This window comes from Protopterus annectens, chromosome 6.part1 (genome assembly GCF_019279795.1).
Source record: "Protopterus annectens isolate FY-2018-M chromosome 6.part1, PAN1.0, whole genome shotgun sequence".
Classification (NCBI taxonomy): domain Eukaryota; kingdom Metazoa; phylum Chordata; order Ceratodontiformes; family Protopteridae; genus Protopterus; species Protopterus annectens.
The window spans coordinates 330,777,368-330,798,398 of NC_056738.1; the positions used below are offsets into that span (position 1 = coordinate 330,777,368).

General features: G+C 45.1%; 1 protein-coding gene across 1 annotated transcript in view; it reads left to right on the plus strand.

The window, feature by feature from the left end:
* E4F1 (E4F transcription factor 1) overlaps window positions 1-21,031 on the plus strand; it is a 483,878-nt gene that overhangs the window by 143,993 nt on the left and 318,854 nt on the right. Inside the window, exon 6 of the mRNA XM_044075747.1 lies at window positions 13,873-14,028. Within this exon, the coding sequence (XP_043931682.1) occupies window positions 13,873-14,028 (156 nt within the window). The remainder of the gene's footprint in view (window positions 1-13,872; window positions 14,029-21,031) is intronic.

The following is a 21,031-nucleotide window of genomic DNA, read 5'->3' on the forward strand; positions in this document are numbered from 1 at the left end:
TTAATCGCATGAAACATGACCTATCAGGACCTCTGGAATTACTATTTAACTGTAGCCTCCAAACCAGCTTTGTGCCTCATGAATGGAGAAAGGCAACAGTCATCCCTCTGCACAAAGGTGAGTCATCTACAGACCCTGGAAACCACAGACCCATAAATCTCACTAGTCTTATATGTAAAGCCATGGAAGGATTTATCATGGAGATGATCAATAGAGATATAGTAAACCTGCAGGCACTGGACCGAGCCCAGTTTGGTTTCATCAAGGGCAGATCATGCCTACTCAACCTGGTGGACTTCTTTGAGAAGGTCACCAAAGCAATGGATTAGGGCAAAATCATTCACACTGCATACGTTGACCTGGCCAAGGCATTTGATACAGTACCCACTTGGGCATTGTTGACAAACTCAAGAGGTTAGGTACAAACCCGTATTGTCACCCGATGGATAGCCAACTGGCTCACAGACTAGACCCAGGAAGTTAGAATTGGGGAGTCCACCTCTACAAAGAGGCCAGTCACAAGTGGAGTCCCTCAGGGATCAGTCCTTGGACCTCTCCTGTTTGGCATTTACTTCTCAGAAGTCAAGGCCAATGTAAGTGGTCTCTGGCTGAATACATTTGCAGATGATTGCACATTAGGAGCTGTCATTGAATCTCACACTGACACAAATGTTCTCCAGCAGGGGCTGACACAGACAGACAACTGGTGTCAGAGCCATGGACTTAAACTAAATGCCAAGAAATGCATGATAGTATCCTTTGGGAAGTCATCCATCCTTGGTAACTATCATATTGACAACACACCCTTTAGACTTGACCCAGTAGTCAGGGACTTAAGGACACACACAGATAGTAATCTAGCCTTTGATCATCGTGTGTCTACAGTGGGGAGGAAATACTGTTATGTTGCGCAACTTATAAACAAATGTATGGCATCTAAGTCCAACAAGTCATTGGTCCACTGTATTCAGCATTCATCAGACCTATCATTGAGTACAATGCCCCCTTTGGTATGTACCTAACCAGGCATATCCAACAACTGGAACGTCCACAGAGGTTCCTCACTAAAAGAATACAGGGTGTAAGTAATATGTCCTGTGCAGACCTCCTCAAGGCCCTATCCCTGTATTCTGTCTCCTACAGGCTTTTGAGGAGAGATCTATGCCTGTATACAGGCCATTATCAGACTCCACTCTGATGGACCTCCTGCATATCCACAAAACAAACAGTACCAGAATTAGCTGTTCTAAAGACTTAAATCTTGTCTTTGATATAAGTAGGACCTGCTGGAGAGATAGGTATGTATACCACAGACTACCCTGTCTATAGAGTAGGCTCCCCATCCATGTGAAGTAGAGTTCCCCCCAACCCAATTCAAGTGCAACTTGGACAATTGGATGGGGACCTGGAAATTCATCCCTGGTTTGGCACCTATGTCTCTATTGCAAACAGGTAACCTGTAAATGGTTCATCTCCCAGGCCCATGCTTACACTTATCAAGGGTATCAGAGCTTGTCAGAGATTTGGGATGCATGGCTAGGCTTAAAAAGGCCCTTGTGGTCAATCGCCTAGTAAACACCTATGAACGTATGAAAGGGGTTTTGCATAAAAGGCCTCCAAGAAAGCCGATGGCCCCTCCTTGTGATCTTAATTTTGTGTTAGAGAAGCTAACATTTGCTCCATGTGAACTGGCTAATCAGACTGACTTGAGGTTCTTAACATGGAAAACAGTTTTACTGATTGCTCTGACATTTGCAAGAAGGGCATTTGTTAGCTGCAAGCTCTTATGCTGAGTCAACCCTACCTCATTTTTCACAGGGGCAGGGTTTCTTTGAGAATTAATTATTCTTCTGTATCTAAAGTGGTGTCTGAGTTTACTTTGTCAGCTGTTCATCTCCCTGTTTTCTTTCCTGAACCCAAAAAGGAGGGAGAAAGGATACTCCATACCTTGGATATCCACATACAACTCAGGTGCTATCTTGACAGGAACTCAAATCTTTGGATCAGTTTGTTCAACGTTCATCGTGCCATACTGCTGCAGTCATTACACTTGGGTTATCCTGCCGTCAGGAGGGTCCTCGGTCGGCCGAATTCCAAAGTCTTGGTCTGGCGTCGGTTGTCGTCGCTTCTTCCCTGACGTCAGAGCGGCAGGGGTATAAAAGAGGCCGCTGACGCCATTTTCTTCAGTCTTTCTTGACGCGCGGTGCCCGAAGCAGAAGCAGTTCGCAAGTGCCGGTCGGCAAGCTCCTGAGATTTCCGAAAAGGATTTCAGCCGAAGTCTTCTCTAAAGCTAAGTACCCCGTTGGGGAAACTTTTCTTGCCTCAGACCGATGTCAGACAAAGTTAATAATTGCATTTCTTGTGGGAAGCAAATACCGCATAAGGATTTTCACTCTTACTGTATACCTTGCCTAGGCCCAGACCACGACGTCTCGGGCTGCCGCTTTTGTGCTAGGTTCAATAAACGCACTATAAAACGTCGGGCGGAGTTCGCCCTTCATTACTTTGGCAAAAAATTTAACTACAGCATGTCATCGGATTTTCCGACACCAGGCTTAATGAAAAAACGCAAAGATAAAGATAGGCTTCCGAGGCCCAAAACGGATACCGAGACCACGCTTAGGCCTGCCGCCGGATCTCCGGTTCTCAGTGAGGTGCCTTCGCAGCCCCTGACTACCGCTGAATCTATTTTACCGGTGACCTCTCAATCTGAAATTGCAGGCCCACCGGAGCCGATTACCTCTCTAGACACCGCCACTCTTGGCGGGGAACCAGAAAATTTAGCTAGGCCTTCAGTTTCTGAAGGCGTTTTCAAGCCTACTTCTATTACCATTAAATCTTACTCTAAATCTAAAGTCCCTATGAAAATTAGGAAACAGGGTCCTCAGACCCCCTCTCAGCAACCCATGCCTAAAAAGCAGATGCTCAAGATGGCTGAGGATTTAATTACTCTTATCAGGGGTTCTCAGCCCCCCTTAGAAAAAAGGCCCAGGTTGGAGGAAGACTACCCTTCCTCAGATCAAGCTTCCATTACCTCAGGTTTTTCTGAGGACCAAGATTACTCCTATTCTCCCTATGAAGACTCTGATGCAGAGGAATCAAATCCCTCGGTTTCCCCCCCGGAAGACTATTCTTTCGGGGAAACCTTGCATACCTTGAGGGAACACTTCCACTGGGAAGGACAGGATTACTCAGATTCTAAGAAAAGGCTCCGGGAGATGTTCATCGTGCATTACAGCTGCAGTAGTTACATATGGGTTTTCAGCCGGCAGGCGGTCCCTCGGTCGGCCGAATTCCAAAGTCTTGGTCCGGCGTCGGTTGTTGTCGCGTACTCTTCTGACGTCAGGAAGGCTAGAGTATAAAAGACACAGCCGACGCCATCTTCTCCAGTCTTTTTTGCCGCGCGGTGCCCGAAGCAGAAGCAGTTCGCAAGTGCCGGTCGGCCAGCTCCTGAATTACGAAAGAATTTCGGAACCGAAGTCTTCATTAAAGCTAAGTACCCCGTTGGGGAACCTTTTCTTGCCTCAGACCGATGTCAGAAAAAGTTAATAATTGTATTTCTTGTGGGAAGCAAATACCGCATAAGGATTTCCATTCCCTTTGCATACCTTGTTTGGGCCCAGACCACGACGTCTCGGGCTGCCGCTTTTGTGCTACCTTCAATAAACGCACTATCAAGCGTCGGGCGGAGTACGCCCAACACTATTTTGGCAAAGCGTTTAACTATAAAATGTCGTCGGATACTCCGACTACCGCTATGTCCAGAAAACGCAAAGAAAAGGACCGTCAGTCGAGAACTGCGGTCTCCACCGACACCACGCCGAAACAAGCTCCACGTGGGCCGGTTCTCAGTGAGACGCCTTTGCAGTCCCTGACTACCGACGACACTCCCTCGGCGGGGTCTTCTGTACCTGAGACCGCTGGTTCTTCGGTCCTTTCCCAAACTACTACCGAAGCACCTGTTCATGTCGAACCCACCAATGTGGATAGATCTACATCCACTCATGGTGTATTTAGGCCTTCATCTTCCTTCTCCATCAAGGCCTTTACAAAAGCTAAATCAGCCAAGCAACTTTCTAGGCCTGCCTCACAAGGCCCAAGACCTGGGCCCACGCCTAAGAAGCACATGCTTAAAATGGCTGAAGACCTGATCACTCTTATTAGAGGCTCACAGGCCCCTCCTGACAAGAGACCCAGAGTAGAGGAGGATTCTCCTCCTTCTGACCAAGATTCCATTTTATCAGAACATTCTGATGCTGAAGAACAGTCTTATTCTCCCTTTGAGGATTCGGATGCAGAGCAGTCCATTCCTTCTGTATCCCCCCCTGAGGATTTTTCCTTTGGGGAAACTTTACACTCCTTGAGAGAGCACTTCCATTGGGAAGGCCAAGATTTCTCTGACTCCAAGAAAAGGCTCAGGGAATTCCTCTGGTTACCTCAGCATAGGCCTCTGGCTATTCCTCCTGTTTTGGAGGTTTTAGATGATGTATACCGGAGGCCTGTTTAAATCCTGATTCTCTGCCTCCTGCACCAGTTAAGCCGGATAGGTATTACAGAGTTCCTAATTCTCATCAGTTCCTCTATAAAGGCCATAATGCAGATCCTGAAACTATTTCTCAAGGCCCTAAAGGAATTAAGGCTTCCACGGCCAAGAACCCACTGCCTTCGGAAAGGGAATCTAGATCTCTAGAAAGGTGGGGAAAGAAAGTCTACACCTCGGCCACCCTTGCCATGAGGGCCTTAAACTGCCAGTTTCATATGATTAAATATCAGCAATTTCTGTTATCACAATTAAAAACAAAAATGTCACAACCTGAACAACCAGATTTAAAAGAGTTGCAGGATATGATGCATAGTGCTGAGCAAGTGGGCAAGCACACCTTACAATGTGGTTATGATGCACTAGAGGCCTCCAGCAGATCAGCCGCCACTGGAGCAGTCATTCGCAGACATGCATGGCTAAGGGAACAAAATCTTCCAGATCAAGTGAAAGCAAAAATTCTAGATGCACCATTACATAAGGATGTTCTTTTCGGTGGTAATGCTGAGGATATTTTACGTAAAATGGAAGAAAAGGCAAAATCTATGCAAACTGTCAAAGCTTTCTTACAGGTTCAGCCACCAAGGTTCAGCAGGAATTGGCCATCAAAAAACTGGTCCTTTCCAACGACTGACAAAGCCCAAAGGGGCAGATACAGACGCGGAAGGGGCAGAGGACAAACCCAAGGATCCTACAGAGGCAGACAATGGCAATCACCTACACCAAGAAGTGGTGACGACAGTGCACAGCAGTACAGAAAGCAAACTCAATGACTCCCTCATTTCCATGCCAAGCAGAATTCAACTGGCAGCACCTTTGGGAGGGAAACTGGCACTATTTGCAAACAATTGGCATATTGTCACAACAGACAAATGGATTCTGGACATAATAAACAGAGGCTACAAATTTCATTTCCACACTCTTCCAAAAATGAGAGGCATGCCAAACCTACCACAAAATCAAAGGGTAGAGGCACAAATACAAATTGCAAAGCTCCTAAACATGGGGCTATACAAAGGTACCTACGCACCAACAAGCACAAGGTTTTTATTCAAGGCTTTTTCTGGTGCCAAGAAAAGGAAGCGACTGGAGACCCATTCTGGACTTATCCATTCTCAACACATTTCTTCTAGTGCCAAAATTCAAGATGCTCACACTACAGCAACTCCTTCCCATGCTGGGCAAGGGGTTTTGGCTGGTAACATTGGACCTCAAGGAGGCATACCTGCATGTCCCAATCAGACAAAGTTGCAGAAGATACCTCAGATTTCTTGCAGGTTCAAAACACTATCAATTCTCTGCATTGCCCTTTGGCTTATCTACTGCGCCCAGAGTATTCACCAAGTGCCTGGCATCAGTGATTGCATACTGCAGACTTCAAGGGATACAAATTTACCCTTATCTGGACGACTGCCTGATCCAAGCGGACAGCAAACTTGTACTTCTCAAACATCTAGCATATGTGACACGTTTACTGCTTTCTCTGGGATACACCATCAACAAGGAGAAATCAAAACTAACACCCTCTCAGAAAATTACCTTCCTGGGTGCCAACTTGGACACAAACACTCAGATGGCTTACCTAACAACAGACAAACAAGGGCAACTATCTCACTACTTCAAAATGCTTGCAAAAAGTACCAGGCTTACTGCAAGGAAAATCCTGCAGGCTCTGGGATTCATGGCATCTTGCATTCTTCTAATCCCATGTGCAAAGCTGCACATGAGGAAACTTCAATGGTACCTAAAAAATCTATGGTCTCAACACAGTCACAGCTTAGAAGTGGAGATCCCAATAATTCCCTGCCTACAAAAGGAATTCATATGGTGGGCTCAAGCATGCAAAGTAAACAAAGGCCTCCCATTCTGCAAGCCTCAAGCTACACAAGTCATAACTACAGACGCCTCAGATTACGCCTGGGGGGCGCACATGAAGGACAGGTGCATTCAGGGCAGATGGCACAAACCAGAAAAGCACCTTCACATCAATCAAAAAGAAATGCTGGCAGTAATAAAGGCATTTTCAGCTTTCAGAGAATTCCTGCATCCAGGACAGCTGCTCATAAGAACAGACAACACCACAGTAATGTGGTACATAAACAAACAAGGAGGGACTCATTCATACACCTTGTGCAGATTAACCATGACTCTTTGGAATCTAGCTCTGGAAAGACAAATAGAACTCCAGGCTCAGTACCTACCAGGAATGGAAAACACACTGGCAGACACTCTGAGCAGGCATATGACAGACCCTCACGAATGGAGGCTACATCCAGACGTATTCACAGAGATTGTTCAAGCATGGAAGGCCAGACATAGACCTTTTTGCCTCCCACAAAAATCATCAATTAAAAAAGTTTTGCTCAAGGACCTTCCACCCAAAGGCTTGGAAAGTGGACGCCCTTTCATTCACATGGACAACTTGGTCAGTTTATGCATTCCCACCACCACCTCTGCTGCCCAAGGTGCTTCTGAAAGCAAGAACAGACAAGCCAAGGATGATACTGATTGCTCCAGATTGGCCGAGACAACATTGGTATCCACTATTGAGGAACCTAACACACACTCCTCCGTGACCCCTGCCTCTAACACCTCTACTGCTGACGCAGAACAATTTCAAAACTCTTCACAGTCAGCTGAAAACTCTCAGTCTAGCTGCATGGAAAATCCCTTAACTTCACATCAGGCACTACTCTCCAAAGAAGTGCAGGATGTCATTTTGGAGGCTAGAAGACCATCTACAAGAAAAGCTTACTCCGCAAAATGGAAGCGGTTTTGCTGTTGGAATGAAGAAAGAGGACAGGATCCTAGAAAATTAAACCTGCCTCAGATGTTACAGTATCTAACTGAACTTTTGCACAAGGGACTTTCCTTTTCCTCAATCAAGATACATGCCTCAGCAATATCTGCAGAATTCAACATGGATCCTCCTTTATTCTCACACCCTCTACTGCGACAGTTCCTCAGAGGGGCTAAGAACATAAGGCCTCCAAGGAAACAACCAGTGCCAGCTTGGGACCTTAACTATGTACTGGAAAAATTGACATTGCCTCCTTTTGAACCAGCTGCTTCAGCAGAATTACAATATTTGTCCTGGAAAACAGCTTTTCTACTGGCCATCACTTCAGCTCGTAGGGTTTCTGAGTTACAGGCCCTCATGGCGGTGCAGCCATTCCTAATATTCCATCAGGACAGGGTTTCCCTGCGTACTAACCCCTCCTTTATGCCCAAAGTAGTATCTAGGGTAGCCCTAAACCAGGCCATCCACCTTCCTACCTTCTACTCTAATCCTCAAAACAAAGGGGAAAGGCTGCTGCATTCTTTAGATATCCATAGGCAGCTACGTTACTACTTGGACAGAACCAAGTCATTCAGAAAATCAGATCAACTCCTAGTTTCCTATGCTGTGGGGGGCCAAGGGAAACCTGTAACTAAACAGACCATTTCCAAGTGGATTGGTCACTGCATACGCTTTTGTTATTCCCATCATGGAAAGCTCGTACCTACTGGTATCAGATCCCACTCCACTAGGGCCACAGCAACCTCTACAGCCTTCCTCAGAGGAGTGCCTACTAAAGAGATCCTGGAGGCAGCCACTTGGAGTTCTGTACATACTTTCACAAAGCATTACCATCTGCCTTTATACTCCAGAACTAGAGCAGGCTTTGCCACTGCAGTTTTGCAGGGCATTCTAGCTCAACCCAGTTCCGTATAGTACCTACCACCCTATACATAGCTTTGGGATTCTACCCATATGTAACTACTGCAGCTGTAATGCACGATGAACATAGTACAGTTTTGTACCTACCATAAATGTAGATGTTCGAGGGCTATTACAGCTGCAGTACAGGTTTCCCACCCTCCTTCCCCTCTTGGTAAGACCTTGGGGTTTGAATACCTATTCATACCTGCTGACTGGGTTATCCTACTATGTTTTATTTGCTTACATTTGTGTATTACACTAATTTATGTATTGCCTTCCTTTTGGGGACACCTGACATCTGGGGCAAGAAAGACTGAAGAAGATGGCGTCGGCTGTGTCTTTTATACTCTAGCCTTCCTGACGTCAGAAGAGTACGCGACAACAACCGACGCCGGACCAAGACTTTGGAATTCGGCCGACCGAGGGACCGCCTGCCGGCTGAAAACCCATATGTAACTACTGCAGCTGTAATAGCCCTCGAACATCTACATTTATGGTAGGTACAAAACTGTACTTTTCTCCTTCTTCCTCAGCATAGGCCCCTTGCTATTCCTCCGGTTTTAGATATTTTGGATGATGCTTTTGCAGAAGCCAGTCTGAATCCAGACTCCTTGCCTCCTGCCCCAGTTAAACCAGACAGATGCTACTGGGTCCCTGATTCCCACCAGTTTTTGTATAAAAGCCCTGCTACTGACCCAGAAACCATTTCACAGGGTCCTAAGGGGATTAAGGCCTCTACTGCAAAAAATCCTTTACCTTCTGAAAGAGATTCCAGAGCATTAGAAAGATGGGGGAAGAAGGTGTATACTTCTGCCACTTTAGCCATGAGGGCATTAAACTGCCAATTTCACATGCTAAAATACCAGCAGTTTTTGATCTCCCAATTGAAACTTAAGATGACACAAACAGATCAACCAGATTTAAAAGAGATGCAGGATTTATTGCATGGAGCAGAACAAGTGGGAAAACATACTTTACAATGTGGTTTTGATTCATTGGAGGCCTCATGTAGAGCAGCTGTCACCGGCTCTGTGATACGTAGACATGCTTGGCTAAAAGAGCAAACCTTACCAGACCATGTAAAAGCAAAGTTATTGGATGCACCATTGCAAAAGGATGTATTATTTGGTGTCAAAGCAGAGGAGGTTTTAAAGAAAATGGAAGAAAAGGCAAAATCTATGCAAACAGTTAAAGATTTCTTGCAGGTACAACCTCCTCGCTTCAGCAGAAACTGGCTATCAAAAAACTGGTCCTTTCCAACCACTGACAGACCCCAAAGGGGTAGGTACAGACGCCCCAGGGGCAGAGGACAACCACAAGTTTCTTACAGACCTAGACAATGGCAAACAACAACTCCAAGAGGTGGAGAAGAAAGGCCTCAACCATTCCGGAAGCAAGCTCAATGACTTCCCCCTACGCCTGCCAAACAAACATTCAATGGCAGCACCTTTGGGCGGAAAACTGGCCTTATTTTCAGACAACTGGCACATTATTACACAGGACAAATGGATTCTGGACATCATAAACAGAGGCTACAGATTCCACTTTCATACCCTTCCAAAAATGAAAGGTATGCCAAACCTGCCACAAAATCAATGGGCAGAGGCACAAAAACAAATTTCCGCTCTCATGGATATGAAAGCAATTCAAAAGGTACCTACAAAAGAACAAGGTCAAGGTTTTTATTCAAGACTATTTCTGGTACCAAGGAAGTACAAAGACTGGAGACCCATCTTAGACCTATCTATCCTGAACACGTACTTAGAGGTACCAAAATTCAAGATGCTCACATTACAGCAGCTTCTTCCCATGTTGGGCAAGGAGTCTTGGCTGGTAACGTTGGACCTCAAGGAGGCATACCTGCATGTCCCTGTGAGACAAGATTGCAGAAGATACCTCAGATTTCTTGCAGGTACAACGCATTATCAATTCTCTGCATTGCCCTTTGGCTTATCTACTGCGCCCAGAGTATTTACGAAATGCCTGGCATCAGTAATTGCATTTTGCAGACAACGAGGAATACAAATCTACCCATATCTGGACGACTGCCTGATCCAAGCGGACAGCAAGGACATTCTACTACAGCATTTGGCGTTTGTAATAAAAATGTTAAATTGCCTAGGGTACACAGTAAACAAAAAGAAATCAAAACTGATACCCTCACAAGAGATAATATTCCTGGGTGCCAGCTTAAATACAACGGCCCAGATGGTTTACCTCACGCCAGACAAGCAAAGGCAACTGTCTCAATACTTCAGAAAAATGACAACTTTAACCCAGCTTACTGCAAGGAAAATCCTGCAGGCTTTGGGGTTCATGGCATCCTGCATTCTACTAATACCATTTGCAAAGCTGCATATGAGGAAACTACAATGGTACCTGAAAAACTTATGGTCTCAACACAAACACAGCCTGGAAACAATTATACCACTCATTCCATGCCTTCAAAAGGAATTTTTGTGGTGGGCTCAAGCATGCCAAAGAAACACGGGTCTCCCTTTCTGCATACCTCAAGCAAATCAAACCATCACAACAGATGCTTCGGACTACGCCTGGGGAGCACACATGGCAGGTCAGTGCATTCAAGGAAGATGGTCTCAAAAACATGCACCTTCACATCAACCAAAAGGAGATGCTAGCAGTACAAAATGCTCTTACAGCCTTCAAGGACCTATTGCATCCAGGTCAACTATTAATAAGAACAGACAACACCACAGTTATGTGGTACATAAACAAACAGGGAGGCACACATTCCTACCCCCTGTGCAGACAGGCAATGACCCTGTGGAACACAGCATTGGCCTTACAAGTACAACTACAAGCGCAATTCCTGCCAGGAAAGGAAAACATTCTGGCAGACAAATTAAGTAGAAATATGACAGATCCTCACGAGTGGGAGTTACACCCTCAAGTATTCTCAATGATAGCACGGAAATGGGGACAGCCAGACATAGGTCTATTTGCCTCCCACAGCAATTACCAGCTGAAAAAATTCTGCACAAGGACCTATCATCCACAGGCCTGGAAAGTGGACGCTCTGTCTTTCAGTTGGACAACATTGACAACCTATGCCTTCCCACCTCTACCTCTACTGACAAAAGTTTTACTAAAAGTCAGAGCAGAGAGGCCACAAATGATTCTCATTGCTCCGGACTGGCCTCGTCAGCACTGGTACCCACTCCTAAAGAGCCTATCTCATTCACCACCTTGGATCCTACCTCAATTCCCACTTCTGTTGTCTCAGCAAAATTACAAGATCCTCCACAGTCAGCTCAGGACACTAAATCTAGCTGCATGGAAAATACCTTCACTTATCAATCTACACTCCTCTCAAAGGAGGTCCAGAATGTCATCTTGGAGGCCAGGAGACCCAGTACCAGAAAAGCTTACTCAGGCAAATGGAAGCGATTTTGTGCATGGAACCAAGCAAAAGGCCTAAATCCTTGGATATTAAATATACCTCAGATTCTACAGTACCTAGCTGACATGTTAAACAGTGGCCTTTCCTTCTCATCCATCAAAATCCATGCCTCAGCTATTTCAGCACAATACAATACGGATCCTCCCTTATTCTCACATCATTTACTAAGACAGTTTCTCAGAGGGACAAAAAATATAAGGCCCCCACGACATCCACCAGCTCCAGCTTGGGACCTTAACTTCGTACTGGAAAAATTGACATTACCTCCTTTCGAACCCGCCTCTTCAGCAGAACTGCAATACTTGTCATGGAAAAACAGCTCTGCTTTTGGCTATTACCTCAGCACTCAGGGTTTCAGAGCTACAGGCCCTTATGGCAGTGCAACCTTTCCTCATTTTCCATCAGGACAGAGTCTCTTTACGTACCAACCCTACCTTCATGCCAAAGGTAGTATCCAGTGTGGGTTTGAATCAGGCTATCCATTTACCTACCTTTTATCCAAACCCCCAGAATAAAGGGGAGAGACTACTTCACTCCTTGGACATTCACAGACAACTTCGATACTATTTGGACAGGACAAAGTCATTCAGAAAATCTGAACAACTTTTTGTGTCTTATGCTGCTGGTGTTCAAGGAAAGGCTATTTCCAAACAGACTATTTCAAAATGGATAGCCCACTGCATCCGCTTTTGCTATTCATTTCATGGGAAAACAGTGCCAGGATACATCAGATCACACTCCACCAGGGCAACAGCTACCTCAGCAGCATATCTCAGGGGGGTCCCAACCAAGGACATTTTGGAAGCAGCTACTTGGAGTTCAGTGCACAGTTTTACCAAGCACTACCACCTGCCACTATACTCTAAATCTAGAGCGGGCTTTGCCACCGCAATCCTGCAGGGCATTCTAGCCCCTCCTCATTCAGCCTAATACCAGCCACCCTTCCATAGCTTTGGTATTCACCCAAGTGTAATGACTGCAGCAGTATGGCACGATGAACATAGTACAGTTTTGTACCTACCATAAGTGTAGATGTTCGAGTGCACATACTGCTGCAGTCCAGGTTTCCCTCCCTCCATCCCCTCTCTGGACAGGGCTTATGACAAACACCTCTAGCATACATCCAACTTGGGGTACTCCTATATGGTGTATTTGCTTACAACTACTGATTGGGTTTATCTACTTATGTAAGTTTGCATAACATCATGTATTGCCTGCCTATTTGGGGGCACCTGACATCTGGGGCAAGAAAAACTGAAGAAAATGGCGTCGGCTGCCTCTTTTATACCCCTGCCGCTCTGACGTCAGGGAAGAAGCGACGACAACCGACGCCGGACCAAGACTTTGGAATTCGGCCGACCGAGGACCCGCCTGACGGCAGGATAACCCAAGTGTAATGACTGCAGCAGTATGTGCACTTGAACATCTACATTTATGGTAGGTACAAAACTGTACTTTTCTTGTGAAGGTAAGAAGGGACCACTTGTGCCAACACAGACTGTTTCAAAACTGCTGTCTAAGGCTTATCTTTTATTATACTCCCTACAGCAAAACTATTCCAGGCAGGGTCAAGGCCACTTGACCAGAGCCTTGGTTTTATCTATGGCTTTTAGGAAAGGGTTGAATTCTAGAAGTATTCTAGAAGCAACAACGTAGTCCTCTGTACATAATTTTACAAAGCATTAAAAGCTTGATTCCTTCTCTGAGTCTAGATCAGGCTTTGCAGGGTCTGTTCTCAAGGGGTCTAGACTCTTTTCCTTCCACCTCCAAATGTAGTAATCTAGGGTAATCTGTCCCTATAGCTAAGGCTACTAGTGATCATTATGATGAGCATAGTGCGGCTGTGTAAGTAAACTTCCCTTAACAGTAGATGTTCATAGCATCACTGCTGCAGTCACTGCTCCACTCCCCGTATTTTTTGGTATGTTGTTTATGCCAGGTGCAGTTATTTATTTATTTTTATTCTTCCTAGCATTGCCCTTTCAGGGCTCAGCCTCCCTCTCTGTGTTGGCAGGAGAGCTCTAAAGGGATTGGCACCCACAGGATATAATTCATGTGACTAGGGCCACTGCAGCAGTTATCATTAGAGCATCTGCTGTTGTGGTAAGTTTACTTACATGACTGTACTTTCTCTTAATGTTGCTTGTTTTATTTAGGTGAATGCTAGATGCTGTACTTAATTATTTTAATACTGTTTGTTTTACTTAGATGAACGCCCATACACCTGCAAAAAGTGTGGAATGAGTTTCAGGGAATCTGGGGCACTGACACGCCATCTCAAGTCTCTAACACCTTGCACAGAAAAGATGAAATTCAACATGAATAAAGAAATTGTAATTAATAAACAAGACTGCCAGGGTAAAGGTTAGTATGCAAAGTTAGCACACATTTTTAAAATATGCTGTTATTAGTGTCACACATAGAAGTGTCTTATAGCTGTAAGAGGGGATATGAGACTTACAAATCCCTTGAAGAAACACTATTAGTCCGAACATCTGGCTGATAGAACAGTAATAATAATAAAAAAAAAAAATTGATCACATTCTGCAGACTGCTGTTAAAACTGGCTAAAAGTTTTATTTTGTTTTGAAAGTTTAGCATGCAAAGGTTGCTTATGTGTGGGCTGTTACACAATTGCTAACAATGTGGCCAACCAATAGGTGTACTCTACTTCAAGTGCTTTGTATATGTGGTGTAAATGTTTCTGCGCCTGTCTTTTTGACAGCCACACCCATTATCCTTGCTGACATCACCTGCACCTCTTTAAAAGGGTATTGCCCCACCCCTTATTTTTCCTGTGCTTTCATTGTCAGGATCTGCTCCAGTCAGTCATCACAGGAAGGTGTACATATTTTATGTTGAAAGAAAGGGCAAGGTCAAAGTCAACCTTCCTTAAAAAGTACCCTTGTAGGTGTAGGATGTTAGATACTGAGGCAGAGCCATTTCCTGCTTTGCTTGTTGTGTTTTATCCTTTATTACCATGCCCATAACTTATTGTTGGTGTATGCAGTTTAATGACTCCAGTCATTGCCACTGCTGCGAGAAGACTGACCTTTTGATTTACCCCCATGTTACAAAAAGGTACAGGTGAAATGCATCACATAGAAGAGCCTTATGCCTTGGACCAAAAAAGCTCAGAAAGAAGATGTATCTGCTGAAGCCACTTCTTTTTAATCTGGAATTGGATCAGACAGGAATCTCTGAGCTCTGAGCTACCTTACCGCAGAAGATAAATGGTAAGAAATTAGGAGGCTGTGTGGGGAAAAAAGGAAAGGAGGTAGTGATCACTCTGTTTCCCCTGCCCTCAGCAAAGATGCGGGACAATTTCACCGGTCCTGTTTTCTTTTTTTTTCCCTATTATGGTCACATTTACAGTCACCAGCACTTGACACAAAAATGCTGGCCAACAAACTGGCAGACCTGAAGTCTGCTTCTCTCATGATTTCTGCCTTTCCTATAACAAGTCAACATAATGTCAATGTCCCCCAGCCCCAGCACTTGCTGGATATGATGCTGGTGCCATTTCTTATTCCACTGTTTACATGGCACCATTCTCACAGGGTCTTCTCCCAACAGTGGCTTTTTCCACATACCCAGCATCGATCTTTTACTCATAACAGTATCAGCCACAACATATATAGTACTGGCAGCTCTGCCACTGGCATTTGTATCCCACCATGCAGTGCAGCAGGTCTTGTCAGACATGATGCAAGTAAGGCTGACTTTGGTATAAACTGTTCCATTGCATGGTATACCTGCATTAACTGAGCTTGCCATACTGGCGCAGACACTAAAGAATGCCAAGCTGTTTACAAAATATTCAAGAACTATTTTCAAAATGGAACACAATAATGTTTACTACTGAAGAATGACTAACCATTATAAAAATGATAATTCTACCTAAAATCTTATAATACAATCCATTCAAATTTTGCCCTCGAAAAGGTTTATAAATAAACTAAACACTTCAAAAGAATCTTAATATTACTCACAAAAAAAAAAAACAAGAATTGCAATTAACATACTAACGGCTGGAAGAATGGTGGAATAGCATTTCCAGATGTAAATCTTTATTCGATTTCCGCTATAATCAGATCAGTTTCACAGCTCTTAGATATAACTTATTTAGCTAAATGGAAATCTTTATGGGAAGTATCAGCCATGAAACTTATAACGAGACCATCAACATATCAATTAAATGTCATAAATACCTTTAGAAATTTTATATATAAATATATTAAATATAAAGATTACTTTTTAAATTTCTTATAGCATACACACGAGACTTTTGTTACCTCAGATGTTAATAAAATTATTTTACTTAAAAACAATTAACTCAAATACTGGTTCCAGCAAATCTCTGAATACAAGACTAGTTCAGTCGATTATGTTATACAGGAATGTAGACTAGATAATTCCTCATGGTTAGATATACAAACACTCATTCTGTATCTTGATAATAAACTGAAATTAGCTTCACCAACTAGCAAACATGACACCAAGGTATTATTACAATTTCTTCAATCAACATTATTACACCAGCATACATATTCAGGCAGTCTCTTCTTTATAGACTTTTGAGAGAAGAAACATTTTCTTGCATACATAACTACTGGAACTATTATAGTTTAATTACTAATAATCCCCCAAGTGAGCAAGATAAGGTTAATATGTTACAATCAGCTGGGAAAACATCTTTTTCTCTGAAATGGAAGATCTACACATGGAGATTTATGAATAAATCCTTTTATACACCACAAATAATGGACAAAATCAATAAAAAACAGAATAACTGTAATAGATGCAACTCTAGTGTAGACATTAACTGGGCACATATGATGTTAAGTTGTCTATCTCGTCTTCGTTCTTGCTGGTTGGGATCGGAGCCGATCCTCGGCTCTAACTCTGCCATCTTCTGTAGCTCGAGAGCTGTTTACTGGCTTGAGGCTACCCCTTATCCCATGATGCCTAGTGATAGCTACCCAGATCTCGTTTGCCGCTTCAGCTGCGAGGTGTCGTTTTTCTGGCTCAGGCTCGTATAAAGTTTTTTCGTATAACTTTCTTACTCTAGAAATATATTTTTTCAATGTTTTATTGTTAATGTTTAGTCTTGTTTTTTGTGATAGCTAGTGTTTAGTTGTAGTATCCCTTCCCTTCTTGTAGAACTCATTTAACTTAGAGAGTTCTCCCCCCCCCGCATCCTTCTTGTCAGGTTAACCATTTAGGTTAGAGGCTTTCCTTCTACCTTTCTTTCATAGGTTAGCCGTTTAAGTTAGATGCTTTTCCTATAAAAAAAAAATAAAAATCCTTTAGCTATAGTTAGCACAGTGTGTTTTTTGTGTAAACTGTATTTTACTTTGGTAGCTGTTGTGGTATTTGTTGTTTACTTCTTTCAGGATGTCAAAGGAATCCAAAGTGTCTGGATTCAAGAAGTGTGACTCATGCTGTCAGAAAATGTCTCTGACAGATGGGCACACTTCTTGCGTCTATTGTTTAGGCACTGTGTGCACCTGCAGGACTCTTGTTCTATCTGCCATGCATTTAGTCCAAGAGTCCTGCAGGAGCGTAAGAATAAGCTTATTCTTAGGGGTCATTTAAAGCCCCAGGATTCACCGGCCAAGACCTTTCAGCCTAGTAGTGGAACTGTCGGCTCTGATAACTATCTCCTTCGGTTCCGTTGTCTGCTCCGATCCCCTCGGTGGTGCTTTCCGTCGAGGGATCTGGGCGCCGGGGCTCCCTCGTCGGCTCCGAGGGGGTGAATGGCATCGGACCCTTGTCCGACCCCGTTCTCCCTCTTGGAGCTTCAGCGCAGGTGAGCTCGGCTCCTACATCGGCCTCGGAGCCGTCTCCCTCGGTGTGGAGAAAGATTCCGATTTCCTCGGAACCGGAGCTTTCTCTGCATCATGGCAAGGACGCCTTCGATGTCATGAGGAGTGTGCTGGCCACTGAGTCAGCTCCACTATCGGCCCCACCGGTTTGTCCCCTGTAGTGCCTCTGCCAACCTCTGCTCCTCCTCCAGACCCCAAGCGTAGGGAACCGGCGCTCCAGGGCACCCTATTGGGTGTTTCCTCTTCTTCCGAGGTGTCCCATAATCATTCAGAGGAGCCTCCTCGTAAGAAGAAGTGCAAGAGGAAGCACATTGACTCCCCTGAGTCTGTCACTTCTGATACAGACTTAGATGAATCAGAAGGGTCCCCGAGATCCCCCTCTGAAGATGTTTCCTTCTCGGACATCCTAGAAATGCTTAAGCAGAGGGGGAACTGGAATCCCTTAGCCCCTACCGAGGATGAGTCTGTATTTCTGGATGCATTCGGTTCCTGACCTTCCACCTCCTGGGTTTCTTCACCTTTCAATCCACTTATGGCAGTGGTGGTTCAAAAGGCTTGGTCAGCTCTGGATACAGTGGAACCAACTCCGAGGAGACCTGGAAAATTCATCACAGCACCCCAAGATAAGCAGTTCCTTACCAAAGGTGTTCCTGTTGATGCCATGGTGGTAGCAGCAGCCACCAAAAAAGAGTTAGCAGAGACCTCTTCGTTTGTCCATCCTCCTAACAAGGAGTCTAGGACCATGGACAGATACAGGAAGCGAATGTTCGCTTCAGCGACCTTTTCTCTGAGGTCACTGAACTACTTATGTCATTTTACCCGGCTTCAGAGGGATCTCCTTAAAGAGCTCGGAGATACCCTTCAGGATCCATCAGCTGAGGATGCTCAAGCTAAAGTAGCTTCCCAGCTGGCGACGCTTAATTCTGTAGTTAACTCCTCCTTGAGGCTCATTTCCTCTGCAGCCAATGGTTCGAGTAGAGCAGCAGGTATGGGTGTGGCCCTTAGGAGGCATGCATGGATGCGGCTGTGTAATTTTGCAGAACCCTTTCGAGCATCATTCACCAACACCCCCTTTGATGGTTCTTTTCTTTTTGGACCACAGGTGAAAGACACTTTGACTAGGGGTGAGCAAGAAGGCAAGACTGTCTCTACTGTGGGAATCCATTTTTCCACTCCTTCTAGACCATACCCCAAAGGTCAGAAGAGTGGCAAAATGTGTTTCCGAAAATCCCAGGGAGCCTTGCCTGACACACGTAGCGATTTTTCCTCCAGGGGCAGAAGGGAAACAATAACAACAGACACCGCCCTCGTGGCAGAGAGGGTCCGTAGAACCAGGGCAACAGAGAATCTTTCTCTGATAAGCCCTTTCAGCATCCCTGAAGGGTTGCCTGGCTGCTCACCTCTGGAGGCAGTCGGGGGAAGACTTTCACTGTACCCAAAAGCCTGGCAAGATTTAACGCAAGACAGATGGGTACGGTCCATTATATCCAGAGGTTACAAAATTCCCTTCTGTCAACCCCCCCCTTACCGTCAAGGAAATACCTTCCAGATGTTCCACCCGATCTGAAGGACCAAGCAGTAATAGAAGTTTCAAAACTGCTAGAAAAAAAGAGTCATCCAGGAAGTCCCAGCAGACCAGCACGGATCTGGAACTTCTTTTTGGTACCAAAAAAGACAGTGGACTGGAGACCGATTCTGGATCTCAGCAGACTAAACAGGTCTGTACAAAGAACAAAGTTTCGGATGGTCACGCTACAGTCCATTCTACCCTTTCTGGGTCAGGACAATTGGATGTGCTCGATAGATCTTCAGGATGTGTACTACCATGTCAAGATGGACAGGCGCTCCAGGAGATTTCTTCGCTTCCGGCTGGGAGCCAGTCATTACCAGTTCAGAGCTCTGCCCTTTGGTCTCACCACAGCCCCCAGGGTGTTCACCAAATGTATGGCAGTGGTCACAGCTCACCTGAGACGTTGAAGATTCCAGGTGTTTCCATATCTGGACGACTGGCTCCTCACTGCTACTACCAGGCATCAACTTCTTCAAGCCAGGGACTACATAATCATAATCTGCTTCCAGTTAGGCATTACAATAAACTTTGAAAAATCTGCCTTGTTGCCCTGTCAATCTATCACCCACATAGGTGCAGACTTAGACACAAGGAACATGTCCGCAAGGCTACCGCCAGAAAGGGTGCCTACAATTCATCAGCAAGTACAAATGCTGATGCAGAGCAAAAGAATCCAAGTCAGGTTCGTCCTTCAAACTCTGGGTTCCATGGCAGCAGCCATTCTTCTAATCCCACTGGCCCGCTTTCACATGAGGATCCTTCAGTGGCTTCTGTTCACACAGTGGTCTTTCCAACAGCTGCCCATGTCTCACACGATTATGATTACAGAAGCATGCAAAAGGCACCTTTCCTGGTCGATGGTCTCCCCACTAGTGACTCAGGGCAGACCCTTCATTCAGCCCCCTTCGGTAGCCACAGTGACCACAGACGCCTCCCTGATAGGGGGCATTATCAGGGCAGGACAGTCCAAAGCACTTGGCAGCCTCATGAGTACCATCTGCACATAAACGTCCTAGAAATGAGAGCCGTAATCCTAGCATTGCAAGCTCTTCAGGACTCTCTTCCTTCTGGGACCATTGCAATTCAAACAGACAACATGTCAGTGGTGTGGTACATCAACAAGCAGGGCGGAACCAGGTCCTACCCCATGTGTCGAGAAGCACTCAGACTGTGGCAGTGGGCGATTTCCTCCCAATGTTTTCTGATTGCGACGCACATCCCTGGGAGGTCCAACGTCATAGTGGACAGGCTCAGCAGAGCTATCCTCATGCCTCACGAGTGGTCTCTGAATCAGGAAGTTGCGGATCTTATCTTCCACAAATGGGGACAGCCTTGCTGCGATCTTTTTGCCACCCCCTTCAACAGCAAATGCAGCAACTACTTCTCCCTTCTTCCGCTTCCAGGTCACTCACCCAGAGACGCTCCAGTCCACGATTGGCCTCAGGGACTTCTTTATGCCTTTCCTCCATTTCCCCTGATTCCAAAACTCATACAGAAAGCAATATCGTTGGGTTGCAAAATGATCCTCTTTGCCCCCTACTGGCCTCGACAGATATGGTTCCCGTTCCTGCACCATTACCTTCTCGATCAGCCCTGGACTCTGGATCCGATTCCAGACCTGCTGATTCATCAATCAGGCGGGTTGCAACAATCCCTCCAAATACTCCAGCTCACAGCTTGGTTTCTCCACTTCCAATCTTAGCCAGGTTTCCCAGCATTTCCCCGGCTGTACGTGAGATTATTGTCTCCTCTCACAAGTCCACAACCAGAAAAACTTATGCTAGTAAATGGAAACATTTTTCTTGTTGGGCAGAGGCTAGGAACGTAGATCCCTTTTCAGCCCCAGTCCACGAAATTCTGGAGTTCCTAGCACAACTTTTTCATTCCGGGTCCACTTCTGGTACAATCCGGGTACAATTAGCGGCCATTTCTAACTTTCATGTTGGTTTGTCAAATTCAAACATTATGT